This window comes from Empidonax traillii, unplaced genomic scaffold (assembly GCF_003031625.1).
Source record: "Empidonax traillii isolate 1590-97213 ecotype Southwest subspecies unplaced genomic scaffold, ASM303162v1 scaffold239:size738852, whole genome shotgun sequence".
Lineage (NCBI taxonomy): Eukaryota > Metazoa > Chordata > Aves > Passeriformes > Tyrannidae > Empidonax > Empidonax traillii.
Window position 1 is genome coordinate 497,890 of NW_020955432.1, and position 21,355 is coordinate 519,244.

At 55.1% G+C, this 21,355-nt stretch overlaps 2 protein-coding genes across 2 annotated transcripts; one reads left to right on the forward strand and one right to left on the reverse strand.

Annotated features, from left to right (window-relative positions):
* Positions 1-2,193: 2,193 nt before the first annotated feature.
* Positions 2,194-9,141, reverse strand: MYL9 (myosin light chain 9). Its single transcript, XM_027888485.1, has 4 exons — positions 9,074-9,141; positions 4,276-4,479; positions 3,090-3,251; positions 2,194-2,920 (listed from the first exon to the last, which is right to left on the reverse strand). Exons 2-4 carry the CDS (start codon positions 4,457-4,459, stop codon positions 2,748-2,750), a joined length of 519 nt encoding a protein of 172 aa, XP_027744286.1. The 5' UTR covers positions 4,460-4,479; positions 9,074-9,141; the 3' UTR covers positions 2,194-2,747.
* A 4,170-nt stretch (positions 9,142-13,311) lies between these two features.
* Positions 13,312-19,587, forward strand: RAB5IF (RAB5 interacting factor). Its single transcript, XM_027888486.1, has 4 exons — positions 13,312-13,500; positions 14,835-14,938; positions 17,071-17,200; positions 17,842-19,587. Exons 1-4 carry the CDS (start codon positions 13,372-13,374, stop codon positions 17,881-17,883), a joined length of 405 nt encoding a protein of 134 aa, XP_027744287.1. The 5' UTR covers positions 13,312-13,371; the 3' UTR covers positions 17,884-19,587.
* The last annotated feature ends 1,768 nt before the right edge of the window (positions 19,588-21,355 follow it).

The window sequence follows — 21,355 nt, forward strand, 5'->3', positions numbered from 1 at the left end:
GGACTGCCCGGCCTGGAGCAGAGCAGGCTCAGGGGATCTCCCCTGTATGGATAAATACCTGGAGGGAGGATGCAGAAAGGACGGGGCCAGGCTCTGCTCAGCAGTGCCCAGGGACAGACCCAGGGGCCATGGCACAAAGTGACACACAGGAGGGGCCCTCTGAGCATCAGGACACACTTTTCCACTGTGGAGAGCTCTTCTGGACTGACCCAAAAGCAGGGTTACTTGCTTAAGTTGATGTTCCCCTGCCCCAAACAACCACTTCTGTAATTAAATGTTGTCTTATTTTGCTGCTATTTAATACCTTTGAAATGAGTCAGGTCAGGTTGACCTGCTGCCCACGCTACTTCTGATTCAGCCCAGGGTACAGCTGACTTTCTGGGCTGCCAGTGCAGTTGGCCAAGTCACATCCAATTTGTCATCCATCAGGACTCCCAAGTCCCTCTCCCCAGGGCTGCTCTCAACTCACCCAGCCTGTGCTGGTACTGGGGCTTGCTCTGACCCAGATGCCCAACCTTGCACTTGGCCTGGTTGGACAGCATGAGGTTCACATGAGCCCAAGTAGTTTTGGGGTTTCACAGAATCATCATCCCAGAATGGTTTGGGCTGGAAGGGACCTTAAAGCTCATCTCATTCCTCACCCCTGCCGTGGGCAGAGACACCTTCCACTAGTCCAGGTTGCTCCAAGCCCCGTCCAACCTGGCCTTGGACACTTCCAGGGATGGGGCAGCCACAGCTTCTGTGCCAGTGGAACAGGTTTCTTTACTCTTCCCATATGTACCCCAGTGCCAACTTACAAATTTCCTCTGCTTTACTGCCTCAGGGTTGAAGGACGCCCTTCAACGTGATGTCGCCATGGCTGTTCCAGTGATGGGGCAGCTCAGACCCAGCAGTTTTGGCAGCTGCTTAAGGCAGCACTTCTGGGAGCCCCATGCTAGAGCCTGTGGCAGCTCCCAGCTGGGGCCAGCAGTGCCCTCAACTGGGACCAGCCACCAAGTCCAGCCCACTTGTGGCACTGCGAGAACCTGGGCTGGTCACACAAGGTGATCTCCTGGGATCAGTGGGGCTGAACATCCCTCCTGAATGCACCTATCCCCAGAAGACAGTGCCCACAGCCCCAGCATCAGCCTGCCTGCCCCAAAGTGACACTTGTGAGACGTTCACTTTGCTGGGCATTTCAGGGAAGGAGGATTTTATAAAGCATCCTTCCTCACAGCAGCCTGGTAATTTGCTCTGGAAGTGGGAGAAGTGTAGTTTTTCCCTGGCACAGCATGAAATTAGGAAAGGAGCTTAGCATCCGTGGGTTGGTCTGGGGCTGCTGCTGCAGAGCACAAGCCCTGTCCCTGGGGAGCTCCCTGGGAGAGTGCAGGTTCAGCCCTTCACATCTCTGTGTCCCTGACAATTTAGTTCCTTTTTCCTGGTGTTGGCAGTGCCTGCAAAGTAGAAGGACTGAGACCAAGGAGAAGCTTTTCAGTCACGGGTTATCTCACAAGTGAGAGCATTACCTGGGGCCTGGCATGTTTCTGACACCTCTGATCCCAGCAGCATGTGCCCACAGAGCTTCCACAGACCTCATCTGAGCTTTCTCAGCACTGGGAGCCTCTCTGCCGTGCATTGTGCCCTCACCAGTTTTATGGGTTTCTCATCATATTTCCCCCCATTTTAAGTAAAGAATTGCAGGAAACTCATCCCTCCCTCCAGGGCAGGGAGATGGGCTGACTTCAAGAAGCACTTTAAGACAGCAACTTTGGAAGGCAGAAGCACCCTTTGTCAGGGTACAAATCAAGGGGACAAATCCCATCCCCATTTCTTATACTCTCTGTCTCCTGCCCTCCCCCTTCCCCCATCTTCTCAGGATGACACAGAAGGGTGGTCAAGCCCCAAGGACCCTGGATAAGCTGATGGGGGGAGCATGGCCAGCACTTTGCCAAGTGTCTCTCAGTCCACCCTGATGCTGGGGCTGAGCAGAGTGACTCTCACCCCACCAGCAAAGGCAGAAAATGGTGCTCAAGCTGATTTTACACAGATCGGGAGCAATTTGTCTCTGAAAACAGGCTGTCCCACTGGAAGGGGCCCTGGCTGACCATGGCAGCAAGGTGGGGAGATGTAGTGCCCAAACCCACGTCCCAAACCTGACGGGCAGCAGCACGGCATGGCACTGGTCATGAGGGAGCTACACACAGCACATCTCTGTCACACCCATCAGGCTTTATACACCACTTCAGCTTCCTGAATCCCTCAGATATCAGGCTCTACAGCAGTAAAACAGCCAGGGAGGAGGAAAAAAGTGGGGGTTCTTTCATGAAGGAGAGGAATGTGAGAGGAGAGGGGAGAGGTGCTTTCCCTCTGTGTTATGGCCCTGAGATGGGGATGACTCAGGTTCGAGAGAGCCCAAATCCCTGCAGGCCAGTGGGAGACGCTCACCCCGGCCCCAGGGACCAGTGGCGTGGTGGCTTTGAGGGGGTCAGTGGCTGCTGAGTGGGGGGTGTCACAGCCAGGCTGGGTGGCTCAGTGGGTGAGCCTATGGATGTGAGAGGTGATGGGAGGAGAGGGCTGAGGCTGATAGACAGTGGGCTGGGCAGACAGTGGCACAGTGACAGGAATGTCCCCTCCAAGCTTGTCCTGATGCGGGGTGCTGGTCCTGGAAGGTGTTTCCCGGGGGGAGAGTCTGCTGTGGGGCAACAAGTGTGGCTGAAGGGTGGGGGAAGTGCACAGGAGGAGGCAGAAGGGGTGAGTGGCCCGGGGCTCTAATCGTCCTTGTCCTTGGCCCCGTGCTTCAGGATGCGGGTGAATTCCACATAGTTGAAGTTGCCCTTCTTGTCGATGGGCGCCTCTCGGTACATCTCATCCACCTCCTCGTCAGTGAACCGGTCCCCCATGGTGGTCAGCAGTTCACGCAGGTGGTCCTCGTGGATGAAGCCTGCATGGAGGACAGGGGACAGCGTTAGCAGGGGACAAGGTGAGGGCTGAGCGGCAGCAGCTTCCCCCGCTCTCCCCAAGACACCCTTGCTCAGCTCTCCCACTCTGGAGCTGCTTGGGGCCTTTCCCCCCTCGGCTGTGTGGCCCTGCTGTGCAGGGCCCTGCTGTACCTGACGCCTCCTCGTCGAAGCAGGCGAAGGCGTTGCGGATCACGTCCTCTGGGTCGGTGCCGTTCAGCTTCTCCCCAAACATGGTGAGGAACATGGTGAAGTTGATGGGACCCGGCGCCTCGCTCATCATGCCCTCCAGGTACTCGTCAGTGGGGTTCTTCCCTGTGGGACACAGGCAGGGGTGTGGGTGCAGGGCCCTGTTCCCCCAGCTCCCATCCTGAAGGCCAGTCCATGCACTCAGCTTAACGGGGCTTTTTTTCATTGCAGATTAATTTGCTGGCTCTTGTTCACCCGCTCCGTGAACATGGGGAGGGGGTTTCTGCAGTGCCTGGTGCTCCCCCCTCAGCATCTCTCTCCATACTTTAATCCATATCTGTAACCAAGCTCTGCCTTGGGGAGATGCAGTAATTAATTTAGGGGTTACTGGGAATGAAACCCATGGTTTTTCCCACTCCCCTGGCAGCTGACACACAGCCCTCCCGAGGAGAGAGGCAGCAATGTCCTCACACGAGCCTCATGCTGCTGATGACCCCAGCCCCTCTCTCATCATGGTTTAACCTATTCTGGTGAGGTCTGTGCCCCCAGCACCGGCCCCTCTCTGCTCCCAGAGCTCCAGCTCACTGGGAGGAGGGAGATTCCTCCCAGGGCCAGCCAGGACCTCCAGAACAGGTTTGGCTGCCTGGTCAATCATTGACAGACCTCCCAAAGCGCAGTGAAGGTACAGCTGGGAGCAGGAGGAGGGAGCAATGGTCTGCAGCAAAGGAGAACAAACTCCAGGGGACAGATCTGCGTGTCTCAACCAGTCGAGGTGTCACACCAGCATGGGAACCAGCCTTTGTCACCCCAGCTGAGAGCTGGGGTGTCCAAGAGGGGACAACCTCAGGTGACATTCTTGGGTGAGATTACTCCAACACTCTGTGGCTGCAGCTTGTGTTTGCTCCCAGAGCAGAGCTTCTCCAGCCCCAAGGGTCTCTTCCCTTCTAGTGAGCACAGCTGTAAGAGCAGTACTTGAGTGTCTCACAAATGCACTTTCTGTGGTCAGCTGGTGACAGCAGAGAATTCCCCTGCAGGTTTTGGAGCATCACACCACAGCTGGTCTCCAGCACTGGGTGTGGCTATGAGGTCACCCAGTAGCTCCTGAGGAGGAGCTGGGGGCACAGGGGCTGCGAGGGCAGGGCCTTCTCACCGAGGGAAGCCAGCATGTCATGCAGATCCTCCTTGTCGATGAAGCCGTCGCGGTTCTGATCAATCATGTTGAAGGCTTCCTTGAACTCCTGGATCTGCGACTGGTCAAACATAGCGAAGACGTTGGAGGTGGCGCGCTGGGGGCGCTTCTTGGTGGTCTTGGCTTTGGCACGTTTGCTGGACATCTTGGCAGCTGGGGGGGTACCTGGGGACAGGAGCACGAGGAGGCTGGAGCCGGGGCAGGAACATAGAACTTCTGGCAGCCCCAATCCCATGCCTCAGTTTCCCTGGCTGTCACAGTTTGGCAGCAGGGAGATAAGAAGGTCACGTGGTTGGATGTGGAGACAGGCAAGACCTGGGCTCTGATGACTCCCCTGGACAGTCCCAGTGCAGGCAGTGCCCACTAGCACCCCTTCCCCTGGGCTGTTCCCCAGGGGCTGCAGGCTGCCCCCAAACTCACTTGCTGCCTGTCCCCTTTGCTTATGGGCACAGGGAGAGATGCCCAGCCCAGCACCCATCCGGGTGCCAGTCCCAGGGGCCATGGGAATGGGTGTCTGGGTATTTTGGGCAGAGCATGGTTATGCCCTTCCAGCCTCCCCTCACCCTGGCAGGGCTCTCCCAGGCCCCAGCCCAGCTCCCAGGTTGGTGGGTTTACCTCACACCCTCCATGTTGTAGCAGAGAAGCAGCCCCATCACCCAGCAGGAAGGGGTTATCTGCTCTGGGCACATTCCTCACATACTGATGCTTCCCATCCCTCTCCATCCGTCTATCCATCCATCCATCCATCCATCCATCCATCCATCCATCCATCCATCCTCCTGCCAGGTCAAAGGCCACTTGCTGCTGCTCTCTCTGCCCAGGGAGCAGGCCTGGGGAGCCCATGGGAAGGACCCTGAAGCAGGGGGAGAGGGGACCATTGAGCTCAAGGAGCTGAAGACCCCGTGCAGGGTAGGGGAGAGCAGCCAGGCAGTACCAGGACTGTGGGACGCTGAGCACTGGTGCTGTTGTTACAGTTAATGAACGCCAGGAGAAGGAGAGAGACCAGGGGACGCAGCAGTGGGACGGACAGACCTTTGGGGACATGGCTGGGGCAATGTGTGTACCACGGGCACCATGGGGACTGCAAGCATCACCACGGCAGGAAAACCTGGTCCTTCCAAGGTGGGGGTTCCATCCCCCAGCAGGAACAGGGCTAGAGCACAGAGCCCACCAACGCCCTGGGATGGCACCCAGGCTCCCTCACAGTCATCCTCAGATATCCTCACAGATATCCTCACCCTGCCAGGCTGAGGGATGCAGTCAGTGTTTGGGACACCCTGCACTGTGGATGCTGGAGACCCAAACTGTGTCTGTATGGGGTGCTCAGCATGCCCAGCAACCACCGACACTGATGAGAGGAGAATGCTCAGGCTTCTCCCGGTGGAATCCTGCCAGGCGTAACTCAGCAGGATGCCAGCAAAGCCCAGCTGGGCAGAGGGGCGGTCCTGTGGGACAGGCTGGGATGGTCCTGCGGCACAGGCTGGCCTGAGGTCGGCCCAGGGAGTGTCACTGCTCCAAGCCCTCGTGTTTGCTGCAGCCTTTCCTCCCTCACACACAGCCCTGGGCCTCAGTGTTCTCATCTGGGCCAGCATCTGTTTGGGGAGCAGCTGTGGGGGCAATGGTGAATTAATGGTTTATGAAGGAATTCCACAGGGAAGAGCAGAATATCAGTCCTGTGCTCTGTGTGCCCTGTGCCTGGTGGGCAGCAGGGACCTGGGCTCCTGCCTGCCCTGCCCTGGGACGGAGCAATTCAGGAGCCACATCATGTCACATGAAGCAACCCAAAGCAACACCCCCAGGAAGCTGCGGGCCAGGTCCCCTCCCGTGGGGCTGCACACCCCCAGTTGGCTGCTCTGGGATCTGTTTCCCAGCTGGGTCCTTAGTGCTGCCCCAAGGGGCCTGTCACCTCTGGGGAGCACCCCTTCCAGCAGGACTCTGGCCCTGGCACAGACGAGGGCAGAACAAAAACAGCCTTCGCCTGCCCTTCCACAGCTCCCCCATCACTCCCCACACTGGATCCACTTTCCAGCTCTCTCCCTTCCCTCCTGCTGTACTCCTTCAAGGAGGAGCAGAGGCAGGGGCTGGTGCAGCCACCAGCCTGGTCCCCAGCCTTCTGTGGTCCCCAGGCTCCCCTAGCTGGGCTGTGCTGGAGGGATATTCCAGGGGCAGTAGGCAGTGCCAAATACCAGTTATACACACCTTGGCCACCAGCCAAGTTCAGAGTGGGCTGGGGACTCTCCCCACACCCCCATCCCACTGCAGGAGCATCCACCAAACCATGTCACCATGTGCCAGTGACATCCCCAGGGTGACACCCCACAGCAGCAGCATGGTGAAGCTCAGTTCAACACCTCCACCAGGTTATCAAAACCAGCAATCAAAGCTGTGCTGCTGGCCCACGGCGCTGGGCTCAGCTTTCAAAACACACAAAATTATTAGCAGAATTATTAGCAGAAGGCTAGAGAAATAAGCAGGAGTTTTGATCTCACCACATGAATTAATCTTACCCAAATATTTACACTGCCCTGGCTGTAACCAGCTCAGTACCTCTCCAGAGAGACGGTGCTCCTTAAGGGGATTAAGTTTGATTTCAACAGCATGTGAATCTGCCCTTTGATCCAAAATATGCCCTGGAAAGATGCTCAGTCCCCAGGTCCAGCTCAGTCATTCTCCCTCTGCTGTTAGACAGCTTCCTTGGGATGGCTAGGACTTGGAAAGAGACTTTTTGGGGTCAATGTGGGAAAAGGTTCCTGTGCATGAGACAGAAGGGATCTGCAGTGAGGCCTGATTTGACTGGGGCAAAACTTCCTACACGTGCTGCCCTAGTCCTCAAGGCCATGCTTTTTGGTATTCCCCAAATCCCCATGCCCAGAGCATTTCAGGGAGTGCCCAGCCGTGATGCCCTGCACGCTGGCGTGGACTCAGGTAAATGGTGCACCACCAAACCTTCAGCTTCCTCCTCAGCAAGGAGGAAACCCACTGACACTGGTCCTGCTCCTGCTGATCCCACTGAAATCCCCATCCCAGCACTGCTCCAGCCCAGGAGCTGCAGATCTTGGGCAGCAGAGCTGAGGAGGTCAGTGCTGAGGTGACACCACAAAGCCATGTTCTGGTCTGATCCCAAGGTCGACCCATCACCAGCTGCTCTTATTTCCTTGTCCTTCTGGCACTGCTTCTGCCAAGGCCATCTCCCAGCCTCCTGTATCACAAGGCTTGTGCCTCCCCCACCTGAGAGCCAGACCCAAGAGACCATGGGTCTGGCTTAAAGAGTTCAGAAATTAGTAAATCGTTTAGTTGTAAAGAGAAAGAGGAAAAGATCCACAGTTATCAGAAATATAAACTGCCATGTGTTTCCTCCTTGGTAAAAGCCAAACAAGCAACTCCATCCTGGTGCTGCCTCCTGACCATGCTGGGGAGGGTGGGACAAGCCAAAGGGGTGTGGCAGTGCTGCCAGAGTGGGCAGCCTCATCGCATCCCCATCCTCCTCCATCCTGCCTGCTGCCACCTGGCACAGCCAGGCAGGGATATCACCCACTCCAGCCAGCTCCACTGGGCAATGAGAGGCACGGTGTGCTGGATGCTTTTGGTCAAGAGTGATTCCAATAGCCTGGGTTGTCCCAAGGGACACCCCTGCAGGTTGAACAATGGCTCCTTAGGGGGACTGTGGTTAAATCTCTGCCCAGTGCCACTTCCCAAATGAAATTGCAAGTCCCAGCACGCCGTGACACAGCCGTGTTCACTGGTGGGCAAGCACTGACCCTCCAGCACAAACAGCCACCCACACCTCAGCCCCTGACAGCCCCGCACAGGCAGCAGTTGCCACCCCCTCTCCCAAGGTGGCATAAGGGATGCAGGAGTGAGGTGGTGCCTTGCAGCATCCCACTCTGGCACAGGAGACTGCAGGGCAGCGCTGCAGTCAGGGCATCATCCCACCTGTAAAGCTTTGCCATCTGCAGGCACCTCACCCAGCACTGGGACTGCCTCTGAGCAGACACATGGACCAGAGTGTCACACTGTAGAAAGAGCAGGCAGCAGCTCATCCTCCCTCCTAATCTGTTGTTAAACTATCCCTTTCCTCCAGCACAGCCCTGCTCAGGATGCACTTGGGATGTGGCACTGCTCAACTCCACTGAGCAGTGGGTTCTGGTGCCAGGAGAGCCACGCTGCCAGCCAGAGGCTCCGGGAGCTGTGTGAGAGTCCTCAACACTGCAGGAATGGAGGCAGCTGCCATTCTGTTCCTTTTATGGCCTTATTAGAGAGGGGAAAGGGAGCTTGGAGGCAAAGAGAAAGCAGAACCTGAGCCAGCCACAGCCACCAGCACTGATGGCAGCAAGGAAGGAGCAGGGCTGGAGCCAGGAGGCAGAGCAAAGCGTGCAGTGACCCGTGGGAGGCAGAGTTCACCCCAGCCCTCCCTCATTTCTCACCAGACACTGGGGACCTGGTCAGGCACAGCTGCAGAGCTCGGCTGCAACTTCAGCAGAACGTTTCTGGACTATCTCCTTCCCACCAAGTTTAGGGAGAAGGACCTCACAGTGCCCATGTGGCACAGGCAAACCCCTCCAAAGAGCAAGTCCCGCAGCCTCCACGAGAAGCCTGTGCACAGGCAACCTCAGTGTGCAAAGGACCCAGCACCCAGCACCTCCTGATGCTCAGGAGGCTGGGAAATGGACCACAGGCCTGAAGGTCTTCATGGCCTTGGGCCAGCAGCACAACATGCCCCGACCAGGGCTTGGTATTTTCCCAGGGAATTAAGGCTCACCTCGACAGGGGAATCTGGCCGCAGAGCCTCAGAGGGGGAGGTGACCACTAACTCCTCCTACAGCGCACAGAGCCTGCCAGAGAGAAAGGAAAAAAATTCCAGCAACTGAAGGAACCCAACCATCTTTGGTCAGCAGCGGTGGTTGTTGACACTTGGGGATGTTCCACTCCAAAGAATGCTGCTCCAGCTGCCGCCTTCTCCCACACATGTTTTAGTGTATCCCTGACTTTTTTATCACAGTTGAAACATTTTGTACCGAAAGGGCATGCCGGGAGGAAAGCCAAGAGGACCTCAAGTTTTCATGGGAAAGGCTAAAAAACCCAACATCCCTCTGTGTTTAAGGCTGAGGGAAATGAGCTAAATATGGCTTTTCTGCCTTACAGCAGTTTATTGCCTGACATTGCTCCCTGGTCACTGGGGAGATCTCTGGAGCATCACACATGCATCCAGACCTTGGCTCTGGCCATCAGCAAAAGGACTTGGGGGAAAAGCAGATGTTCCAGACCAGGAGGCGGGTGCAATCACGGGCGGCACGATCTGCTCCTCTGGCTGTGCCATGCCGGGGAAGCTGGGATGTCCCAGCTCCGAGGCACTGGGGACAGTTCCCCAGAGCCTTGGCTCAGGAACGATCCTCACCTGCCCTCCCCGGTACATCGCTGCCGGGCCTGGCAAGAGGCTGCTCGGGCAGAGGGTGCCCGGCAGGGCTCGTCGGGAATCCTCCTGCCCCCGAGTCACCCCGGTCCCAGGGCTGACCTCGGCATCAGCTCCAGCACTGCAGAGCTGAAGGAGCGGCGGAGCTGCCTCCCTCTGTTCCCTCCGCTCTCCCGAGGCGGTCGGGGCTGCTCCACCCGCTCTCCCCGGCTCCATCCCGCCCGGTCCACCGGGACTGTCCCCGGCTCCATCCCACCCGCTCCATGCCACCCGCTCCATGCCACCCGCTCCATCCCACCCGCTCTCTCCATCCCGCCTGGGGCCGCCCCCTCCCCGCCGTGGCCGCTCGCTCCTGTCCCGGGGCGGGCCCCGGCGGAGCCGCCTCACCGGTCCCGGAGCGGGGAGCTGTGGGAGCTGCGGGAGCTGCGGGAGCTGCGGGAGCTGCGGGGCGGTCGGTGCGGCTCTGCGGGACGCGGCTCTGCGGGACGCGGCTCTGCGGGACGCGGCTCTGCGGGGCGGGCTGGCAGCGGGTCCCGGCCCGCCCCGGCTCGGCTCGGCCCATACAAGGCAGAAGAATGCGGCGGGGCCGCGGCCGCGGGGCCGGGTCGGCCTTATATAGACGAAAGGAGTGGCCCACGCGTGCCCCTCGTCCCGCGGGCTGGACTGGGGGACTGCGAACCGGCACGTCCCCATGGGCACCCCTGCACATCCCCGGCAGGGGACACAGGGATGCCACGCTCTGGAGAGGCCGTGGGCACCCTCGGGTGACACCGCGGGGACCCACGGCTGTTTGGACAGCTCTGGCTGCGATGGCGTGGCTGGGCTGGATCCCTGGGGCAGGCCTGGGGCTGCTGGAGGAACAGCGGCCTGTGGGGTCCGTGGCGAGGCCGGAGGGTGTCCACAGGCTGCACCACAGGTGGCCAAAAACCTCTTGCCAATGGTCCCTTGGGCTACACAAAGGGAACGGTGGCCAGAAGGACCAGCCTTCAGCGCTTTCTGCCGCCGCCCCGGCCTGTGAGACCCCAGAAGGACCCGGTGAAACAGCCCCTCAAAGACTAAAAAGTGGCCTGGAGCAGAGAACAGCCCCATTCCTAAGCAGGGATCCAGAGCCCAGAGGAACACGGATGGGGAATTCCTATCCTTCTCTCGAGGCAGAAAGGCACCGGTCCTGAGACACCTCTCCAGGGCAGCAGATTCTGCTCACGATTCCTTCCCATCAGCAACCTTGAGCCTCATCACAGCCCCTTCAAAGGACAGGCAGCAGGATCAGGAGCCGGCCAAATGCAGGAATGGGGCTGGAAATGCTCCTGAGTGCAGTGCTAGGGCAGAGGCGAGCCAGGGAGAGCACAGAAACTTTGCCATACCCGTGAGCTGCACAGGGGGTCCCCAGAAGGGTTTCTCTCTTTAATAAAAATGTAAGGAAAGAGACAAAAAAGAACGAAAAGAAAGAAACCGCGAGTCAGCCATCCCGAGCTGCCACCCTGTGGTTGGTCCTGGGGTTTTCTGTGCTGGAGAGGAATCCTGGCCTCAGAGTTTGGTCCAGGCAGTCCTAGGAGCCCGTCAGGAGCAGGACTCACCTCCAGCCGCTCCGGGGTGGCCAATGTCCCTCACTGAGCCCCAATTCTTCACTACTGAGCAAGTGTGAGGCGGGGCCCCAGCAGAGGGGAGCTGCTGGAAAGGGGCAGCGTGGACATGTCAACTCCTGGAAGGCTTTGCAGCCTCTACAGCTGTGTGCACATATGGGGCTGCTGCTGGGCCACCTCATGCTGTCCCTTGAGCCCTATCCAGCTCTTCCAGCCTTCCCCTGCCTGTGCCCGGGGCTCTCCATGTCATCCTTCTCCCCCCACTTCCAAGTGTCTGCCAACACCCATCCCTTACTGGGGGCTGCTGGTACCCTCAGGACACTCTGGCACCTCTCCTGCCTCCTTCTGGCCCTTTCAAGCCCAAATTTATTTTTCTTTTCTCTGGCCAGTGTATCAGGCAATGGAAATAGAGTAAAGCAAGACATTTTGTTTAGCATCTGAATTTCAGATCAGTTCCCCGAACCAGGTGTTTCACCACTGTGCAAATGTTTCTATCCCTGTTCAGTGTGAAGTGGCCTGGGGGAGGAGCACTGAGCTGGGGACAGTGGCACTACTCACCTGCTTAGGATACAGCCTGAGGCCTGGAAGAGCTGCAGCTGCAGTTGTCACCTCCCCCTGCCCTCATATCCCTCACAGAGCAGAGGGGGCAGAGTACCTGGTGCTGCCACAGCCCAGGCACCTGAGGAGCGTCCAAGGAGCAAGGCTGGAGCCTGGTCATGGTGTGGGGTGAGAGGAACAGGACCTGCCAGAGATACAGAGGGGACTCCCCCTGCATGTCCCTTCTTGAGAATGGTCCCTGGGCTTGAACCAGCCTCTGGCATGAGGCAAATGCCCAAGGGGCTGGACATGTGATCAAAGGCCTGATGGCTGGAGCAGGGCAAGATACTTTTGAAGTCCATAAGCATCTTGCATAATCTGTAAATTACATGGCCTTGGCTAGAAGTGATCTGAGGCCTGGGACAAGGATTTGTCTGTGTGCTCCCTCTGCCAACCCCACACGGCCCAGGGAGGGTCAGCCTGCCCCAAAAGGTCCTGCTGGAGTCAGCAGAAAGGCATGTTATGATCAGGTTCTTTAAAAGCATTAGAAAGACGCCTCTGCCCCAATTAAGGTGCAAATGAGTTCATATGACAAAGTCAATAGTACAGATTTTTATTTAACAGTAATTGGGAAGTAGATTATTTTGCCCACATAATCACCCCCCGAAGAGGATAGCAGAGAGTCAATCCCAACCAAATGTCCCAAATGTCCTGCCCACGCCATTCAAAAATAATTCTCAATATGTTTTTCCCATGTTGAGTGCAACTGGTATGAGCACCACTGCTCTTGGAAGGCAAGAATATAAAAATTAGTCAGATCTTTAGAACTCCACATGATCCACAGCCACCGTTTGTTCGGCTGCCGTAACGTCTGCTTAGATAAGCAGCTAACGAGCACACACCCGTGTGTGTCCCCAAAGCTGCCCTGCTCCCTACCCTCCAGCCCATCCCCAGGAGGAGCTGGGCAGTCTCCAAGGCTGTGACCGCGAGCCGGCATGGTCACAACGTGCCGGGAGTGGAACTGCCCGGGATCCCCACGCGGCCCCGTCCGCAGGCTCAGCAGGAGCTTCAGGGGTCCCAAGGTCCCTCTCCCCCCCGCCAACATGTGGGGACAACACGGGGGCTGCTGTCTGGCCTTTCTGCCGGAGAGCGACCCTACCAGGCTGAGCCCTTCCCCTGCCCTTTCCCCTTCCCCTGTCCCTTCCCCTGCCCCTGTCCCTGTCCCTGTCCCTTCCCCCTTCCCCGTCCCTGCCCCTTCCCCTGCCCCTGTCCCTGTCCCTGTCCCTGTCCCTTCCCCTGTCCCTGTCCCTGTCCCCGTCCCTTCCCCCGTCCCCGTCCCCGTCCCTGTCCCGTTCCTCGTTCCCCGTTCCCTGAGGCGGAGCCGGCGCTGCCCCGCCCATCCCTGCTGGCCCCTCTCGGCCGCCGTAGGGCGGCGGCGCCATCGGCAGAGCGGGCGGGGCCGGGGCCGGTTCAGGCGGAGGGTCCGGGGAGGGTCCCAGGAGGGTCCAGCGGGCCCGGCCGAGCGGGATGAGCGGCGGGCGGCGCCGGGACGAGCCGCCGCACCCGCAGCACCACGCGGTGGCCAACGGCGGCGCGGCCGGGCGCGGCTCCGTGTGGGGCAAAGCGCTGCGCAGCGACTCCGCCTGGCATGACAAGGTGGGCCCTGGGGGTCGGGGGGCATCGAGCTGCGGGCTCGGGGAGGCTCCGAGGGGCTCCGTCCCGCGAGGGGGTCGGAGGAGCCGCCGTCGCTGAGCTCGGGTAGAGCCCCTGCCGGGCCGGTACCCGCAGCGCCGACGGGCGGGGAGTCAAGGCAGCACAGCCTGCGTTTCTGTTAAAATATCTCAGGTATATTTTGCTTGTGGGTTAAACTCTTCCTGGATTAAATCAAAATTTACTTCGTGTAACTACAGGAAAACTAGAAACTCAACCTACTCTCAGTTTTCCTGTGCGTGTGTCCCGTGTGCTGCCGTGCTCGGTGCTCCTCCCACGGCACGGCCACGACCTGCCCTGAGCTCCTGCCTGTCCCGGCCCCTGCCGCATCCCTGGCACGGCCCGGGCACTCCGCGTGTGTTCCAGAATCTCTGCTCCCTGCCTTTGGCTTTGCCTTTCGGCGTGGGGAAGGTGCACAGTGTGCCCGGCGTGTCCTTGGGGAACAGGCTCTGTGTCACTTTTGCCTTACCTGTTGCTCCCAGAACTGGTGGGGCCCGTCTGTCCCTGCCCCTCCCCTCTGACAGATGGGGCTGGAATTTCAGAGTCAGCAGGGGGCCAGTGACACCTGTGCCCATATTTTGGTGCAGTAGGATGTGAACTGAAGGCTGAACTGACTGACCAGTATAGTGACCAAGGGAAGTGTCTGTACTTGACAAGGATTCAAGTCTTCCACATGGAGCCAAACTGGCACATTCTACGGTAACATCACAGAGGCCGTTGGTGTTTGGGGGGATGGCGGGACAATCCCAGCCTTGGGGAGGCTGGGAAAAGGTATGTGAGCTTAAGTGAATCTTATCTTAAGTGTGAGCCAGCACTGTCCAGCTGCAGCAGTGCAGCGGTGTGGGCCCTCGGACAAACAGTGAGCACATCCCTGCAGGCACAGGAGTGAGGTACCCCTGGGGCTGGGAGCTGCCCTGGGTTCTGGGAGCTCATGGGCGTGGGAGGGCCTGGCTGGAGAGTGGCTATAACAGTCTTAAAGCATAAACAACTCTTTAAACTTTTATTCCAGTGAACTTTTGTTGAATCTTTAGTAAACAAGGTGACGCGGTACTTGTTCACCTCTGCAGTTGACCCATCAGAGGACAAAGCTGTGTGTTTAATTTGGAAGCAGAGAAGCCTGGGGTGCACAATGCTCTAAATGTTTTTTATCTGCTCTAATTCAATATCTTATACTCTGAATGGAGAACTGAGTGTTCAATTTTCACCTGTTAATTGTATGATGCTTTAAAAAAGGGAAACATAATATATGCCAAAACCTTTCTTGTGCTTTATCTCCTCAGGACGAGTTTTTAGATGTAATCTACTGGTTCCGGCAGATCATTGCAGTTATTTTGGGAATCATCTGGGGAGTAGTTCCACTGAAGGGCTTCGTGGGAATAGCAGTGTAAGGTTTATTTCCTTTCCTGTCTCTTGTACTTTCCCACGTTTGGACTGGACTCAGAGCCTGTTGGAGGCTGTGCTGTGACTGGGCTGGCTCTGCCTGCTGTCTCTGACAGCCAGCATGGCATTCCAGGCTGTTGGTTGCCATGAAATTCACCCAAATCATAACGTGTCCATCAAGGCTCCTTCTCCTCAGCCTGATTTATGCTTTTTTAATTTATTATTTATTATTATTAAGGGGACTGGGGGCAGAAGAAGGGAACAGGGGTTTTAGTTCACTTGGGATGTGTGTCCTGCATGTGTGAACAGGGGCTGTGAGTGTGGTGCCTGGTGTGATCTCCCAATAAGGAATGTCTGTACAGATGTGGTAGCCCCAGTCTTTGAGCCAGGAGCCCTGCTTGGAGAAGAGGCTCTGTCAGCAGAGAAGAGGGGCAGCTTCTTTGTGAGAAAGGAAAGGTTTCTTCAGAGCCCCAAAGGCCACAGGTCCCAGGCAGGCAGAGTGGCGCTGGCAGTGCTCAGGCAGCGATTCCAGCACGCTCTTCCAGCCATGGTGCAGGGCAAGGCAGTGCCTGGAAAGGGGGGGCATGCATCACATCCCCACAGGATGTGGGAGCTGGGTCACCTCCCCATGGGTGTCTGAAGGCTGCAGTGAGTTATGAACTGAAGATCTGTTTGGCCCTGACACGTGCCTGAAAGCCTCTGAGGGACAGCAGAGATGGGAGTGCAGCCTTGTGCTCTGCACATGGGCCCCGGGAAGGTGCTGAGTCTGCCCTGAGCTGTCTTCGTTTTCAAGTATCTCTGCCTGGCCAAGGTCTCATAGTCAACTCCAACCTCACAGCTTTTCTTAGGCAAAATTCACTTGTCATCTTGTCCCTCCCTCCCGAGTGTCCTGGCTGTAAGGAAGTGAAGGGTTGATGCTCCAGCAGGAACTCAATAGTTACATTGAAGAAATGAATCTGCAGTGGTGTGAATATGAATCTGGTGTGAGGTAGGTGAGCATGTCCTTACTCAGTAATCCATTAATTCACAATGCACTTTCAGGCACCTAAGCCAATTCACAGAATCAGCTAGGTTGGAACAGACCTCTGAGATCATCGAGTCCAGCCTGTGACCCAACACCACCTTGTCAACTAGACCACGGCACTGATGCCACATCCAGTCTTTTCTTAAACACCTCCAGGAGTGGTGACCACCTCCCTGGGCAGCCCCTTCCAATGTCCAATCACTCTTTCTGTGTAGAATCTCTTCCTAATGTCCAACCTAAGCCTCCCCTGGCACAGCTTAAGACTGTATCCTCTTGTCCTATTGCTAGTTCCTGGGAGAAGAATTCCTGTGCTAAATGTTAATAAGAGTGATTTGGTATACTGTGGAAAACTGAAAGCTGCTGGAAGTGTGTGTGTGGTTTCTCTGTGCTGTTGCAGTCACACAGATGCTCCCAGCTGGTCATGGGCTGTGTGTGTGTTCTCATACCACCCTTCCCATTCAGCCTTCCTTTCAGGACACCATCCTGTCCCTTTCCAGGCTTCCTCAGCCCTAAGCTGGGGTGGTGTAAAGCCAAACAAATATAAGGACAAACAGGAACGTGTTTGTTGTCTCTGCTGCAGCCCAAATGTCAGCACAGGCTGGAGAGCACTGAGAGCTGGCTCAGGTTGGGTCCCAGTGTGGGGCTCAGGGCACTGTCGAGTCTTCTGGCTCTTGTTTCTCAGCCATCACCTTTGGTGTTCACAGGGATGTTACCCTGAGCATGGAAGCAACAGTCTTCCCTCTCAGCAGCCTCAGAATCAAGCAGCACACACAAGGAGATTGAATTCTCTGTGGGAGCAGAACTGTAGATCTCCAGGACAGGGAAACGTGCAGGTTTGCAGATTGGAGGATACTTCCAGCTTTTGACTTCTGCCTGTTGAGCCCAGCTATGAGTAGGTTGTGCCTTGTGAGGTGAACTTCATCCCACCCTGGCATACTTTGGCAAGCTGACCTGGAGGGGCTTTTCAAGGAAGTGACTGAGCTGCCTGGGAAACGTTGCAGAAAGAGTTCCTCTTTGCCTCCCCTGTGGATGAAAAATATTTCACTGTATGGTTTGTGGGATACCTGCAGCCTGCATCACTGGAGTGACAGTTCCTAACCTCTTTCCTCCAGATTCTGCCTGATCAATGCTGGTGTTCTGTACCTCTACTTCAGTAGCTTCCAGCAGATAGATGAGGAGGAGTATGGCGGGACGTGGGAGCTGACAAAGGAAGGATTCATGACATCTTTTGCACTGTTTCTGGTAATGCCTCTTGCTTTCCTTAAGTTGATCAGTGAATTGTGTTTGTGCACTTTCTGAGGGAAAAGATCTGGAAGGAGGTCAAGAGAGGTGGTGAGAGAAGAGCTGTGTTAACATTATCAAATAAGTTGATCGGGAAAGAAAGTCACAAAATCTGATGGCTACTGGCTATAAAATACAGTGCCAGTGCCTGGGATTTCTCTGTAAGAAAGGATATAGGAACAGGCAGCAGTACTTCTACATCTAACACTTTTATGTTTTCCCATCCTCTGTCCCAGATATCTTGGTAGAGTTCCATCTAGATCTAGATACAGCTGAACTGGTGTTTTGAGTGTCTTTGTTTTCTCTTGCTCCCCTCACCCAAGTCTCTAATCACAGCACTTGGTTTGGTGGTGTTCTAAATCCCTGGAGGGGCTGTGGTGGGATTTGAATGGGGAGAGGCTGGGCACCCCAGAGGGCAAGCAAGTTGGATGCCACGGTTTGTGCCATGTGGTCATCCTGAGATCTCCCCAAGACCATCTCAAAGCTGGAATTCAGTCATCAGTCCTCCAGTGCTCTATTGAGAGCAAAGCCTGAGGCTTGTTTGCTGTCTGAAACCCCTCCAGAGGTATCCAGATAAACTTCACTTCCTTTCCTCTTCACAGGTGGTTTGGATAATCTTCTACACTGCCATCCACTATGATTGACACAGTCTGCTGCGTTTGCCTGTTAAATCAGTAGTCAGTAAATCAAGAAGGTTTTAATAAATTCTAGTCTTTAGTGGACTGGTGGGAAGGTGGGGAAATCAGACCAGTTCCCTTCTGTACCAGAGGTCTGATTAGCCTGGAGGAGCCCCAACTCTTCTGCTGGAGAAACCTGTCTCTGTTTTATAAACCCGTGAATTATTGGAACTATTAAAAAGCCATTGGAATTTTTGGAAGTGGTTCAAGACTGTTCACACGTGGAACTTCCTGTGACTCTAACCGGTAACTCTATCAAACTCCTGTGTGCTGAAGGTTGAATCTGTTAATTTAATGTATGTATGCCCTTCTGTTTGAAATCTGTCATTAAATCCTGACTTGTCTTCCATGGTTGTCTTTTAGACAGTGTTTCAAAAGCAGTTGAAGGTATGTGGGCAGAGGGCATGGCAGCACCCAAGACATGAGCTGGTGGCTGCCCTTGGCATGTTTTTGTACTAATCAGATCTGATTTGATTAAACAGACTGTGTTGTTAACCATTTCTAATATTTTTTTTTGTTTTACTTGCAAATCAGCTGTCGATCAGAATTTTTAAATGCTTTTTGCTGAGGACAAATTTTTAAGCAATTTTGCTAGGAAGAATTGATTCATTTGATTAACCAAGATGTATTCAGGAGGCTTGGAAGCTCCACTGCATTCTGCCAGCCTGACTACCAAGTTGCTATCACATACCTCAGAGCTTCATAGTCTCGAAGGACAGTAATCCTGGAGATACCCTGTTAAATGTTAGTGTTTAAATTTATTTGTTTGTAAAGCTCTTGAATTCGACTGCTCCTTGTTAATAAATGCAGGAGACTTAGACACAATTGAGGCAGCTATTATCTTAAATGCAGAAGTACCAACTTGTAAGTCTGGCAGAGTACACAGCCTCTGATTTGTGAGGTGCTTGGTCACTTCATAGCTCAGTCCCTCCCTAGTTGTGCCCTTTTTGTGCATCAAAGGGGAGTCTCTGCATTAAGATATTTTTAAGGAAATGTCTTTCAGAAATAGTTCTTGGAAAATACGCACAGTCCTTGTTTTTGTCAGAGGACCTTGTAGTCTTGTTGCCATGTGGTCCTTGCTTATCTAAACAGCTCAGGCACCCAAAAAGAGTCCTGACCTAAAGCTGCCTTATAGTAAGGGGTTGATAGTTTAGTGTGCTCTTGCTGCAAGTCTGCTTTGCCTCCTCACTGGTGGAATTGCCACAGCGTGGCTCTCACCTGTGAGTGTGCAAAGCCAGGGATCGCAATCTCCAAGTGCTGAGCCAGGGCTCTGGAGTTGCCCACCAGTGCAGGCCTCCATTCTTACCAGGGAAAATGCTGTCTGTTCTTGGTGGAAAAAACACCCCTGGCTATTTTAGGTCCTTGGGATGCCAAGGGAAGAGTGCAATAGCAGACAGCTTCTCCTACTTGTGAGTGGCCAATTTAAGTAAATGATCTCAATAACTTCTATATTTTCTCTTCTCCATCCCCAAACTTGCTTAAACTTTTAGTCTGCTACTTTTTTTTTTCCTATGCTATCAGCTGAAACCATTAACTTTCCACAAGAATTGCATAGCCTGCTAGTTCTAAGTCACCCTTTCCTGCTGGCATCTGCATCTTAGCTGCTCACAGCCATCAGTAAAACCATTGTATACTTGAAATGCTCTAATAAATGTTGCCTGAATAATCCACTGTGCAGCTTCTGTATCCTCTGGTCTTTGATGTTTCGTAAAATGGTGGGAGTGTGGAATTCCTTTCAGAGTTTGATTTTTTGGTAAGAATTTTGGGGATTCTCAAATCTCTTGTGCTGCAGGCTCAAGTCCTGCACTTTCAGAAGAGGCCAGAAGTGTTTGTAGTGGCACTAGTAGCTAATGCTTAGATCTGTGCTTCAATTCAGCAGGTTCAGCCAAGTGTTGCCTGTTTAAACCGTTCTGCTCCTTCAGCAGGTGTCCCTGCTCCGTGACACACAGTCATGGCAGAGCCACTGCTGCATTCCAGAGCACTCCAGTCTGGTCTGGAGCAGGACTCTGAGCACTGCTCTAACGTTCAGAGCTGCTTTCCTGCCCCTTTGCCCTGTCCCTTGCTTGCCTGTGCTCCCACCAGCTGAGTTTCTTGTGCTTTGCACTTCTTTGCAGTTCTAGTGGCTGCAAGCCGAGGCAGAACTCCGGCTCAGGAGGACTGGAGTAGGGACTGCCATGGGAGAGCAGGGCTTGGGCAGCACCTCTGCCCTCAGCACTTCTGGATCAGCACAGTGAGATTGCTTTGCCCTCTCCTCTCCTCAATGGACAGTGAACCAATGGCTGGATCTTTGCATGGAGCAGCAACTTGGGGACAAAAATGTCCTTCCTGTGCTGGAGAGCTGAGCTGTGGGAGCCACAGCTCTCAGGACACAGTTCCACCAGGAGCTGCTTCTTTATGGAGCTGACAAGAGGGTGCAGAGAAGAGGCTGCACGCCTACAGGCTCAGTGAAGCTCCCTGCTAGCTGCAGACCTGCAGGAATGTCACTTTGACTTTCACCAAAGAGCAGCCAGTCCCTGGTAGGAAGGAGAGTGAGATATTCCCCAGCCTAACCTCACTGGGACATGAGCAGCAAGAGTATTCTGGTGTGGAACTGGAAGAGAAGTTTCTCTTGGTCTCTTTTGGGCTTCAGGAGTGCCATGTGTTAAAACTAATGCAGGTTACTTTCAGTGTTGAAGGGAGGAAACCAATGTGGGTGCAAGGGGGTGTTGGGGGATTGGCTGTCCCACGGGACAGCTCAAGTCTCGCCAACACCAGTTGTCAAAGCCCAGCTAAACCCACAAAGTAGCTCTGACCAGCATGGCCAAAACAGGTTACCTGGGGTTTGGCCCAGCAAGGGAATGCTGCTGCTGTCACCTGCCTTCAGCAGTGCTTGGGATGTCTTAGAGTAAGTGGTGCCTGTTGGGGTGGCAGCACACCACTGAGGAGCCCTTGTCTCCTCCATGGGGTGTCAACACCTCTGCAGTTCCACAGCTTGATTTCTAAGCTTGCAAAGCCTGGGCTTACAGTTACTGGCATTCTGCTGTCCACAAATGTTGCAGAGGCTTATAAAACCGAGACAAATAATATATTCAAATTCATTTAATTTTTAAACCAGATAAACCAAATAAGTCAATTAAAGCTTGGCCAACATTCGAATACACAATCATTATATCAAATGGAATTGGAACTACCCAACTGTAAGAACTGTCAAGATTTCAGAGGGGTAACCCAGAGTACACAATCCCTCATGCAGTGAGGGCTCTCAGCCTCGAGGAGTTTCCTCGGGGGGAGCCCCTGTCTGCTGACCCTCAGCTCTGAGGAGGAGCAGCTCCACTGAGCCCACTGGGGCTCGGTCTGTAGCCCCACTGAATGTGACCTGTGGTCAGACACAGTCACGTTCCCCCTCACTGAGCGGGGTCTGACCTCCTGCCCCACCACAGCCACCATGCAGGGTGATGGG

Bases quoted from the DNA above. Each gene is read 5' to 3' on its own strand.
- MYL9 (XM_027888485.1), bottom strand. From the start codon at position 4,459: ATGTCCAGCAAACGTGCCAAAGCCAAGACCACCAAGAAGCGCCCCCAG. The intron at 3,252-4,275 runs GTGAGAAGGCCC...TGTGTCCCACAG, and splicing joins TGACATGCTGGCTTCCCTCG to GGAAGAACCCCACTGACGAG. The intron at 2,921-3,089 runs GTACAGCAGGGC...TCCTCCATGCAG, and splicing joins CTTCGACGAGGAGGCGTCAG to GCTTCATCCACGAGGACCAC.
- RAB5IF (XM_027888486.1), top strand. From the start codon at position 13,372: ATGAGCGGCGGGCGGCGCCGGGACGAGCCGCCGCACCCGCAGCACCAC. The intron at 13,501-14,834 runs GTGGGCCCTGGG...TTATCTCCTCAG, and splicing joins ACTCCGCCTGGCATGACAAG to GACGAGTTTTTAGATGTAAT. The intron at 17,201-17,841 runs GTAATGCCTCTT...TCCTCTTCACAG, and splicing joins CATCTTTTGCACTGTTTCTG to GTGGTTTGGATAATCTTCTA.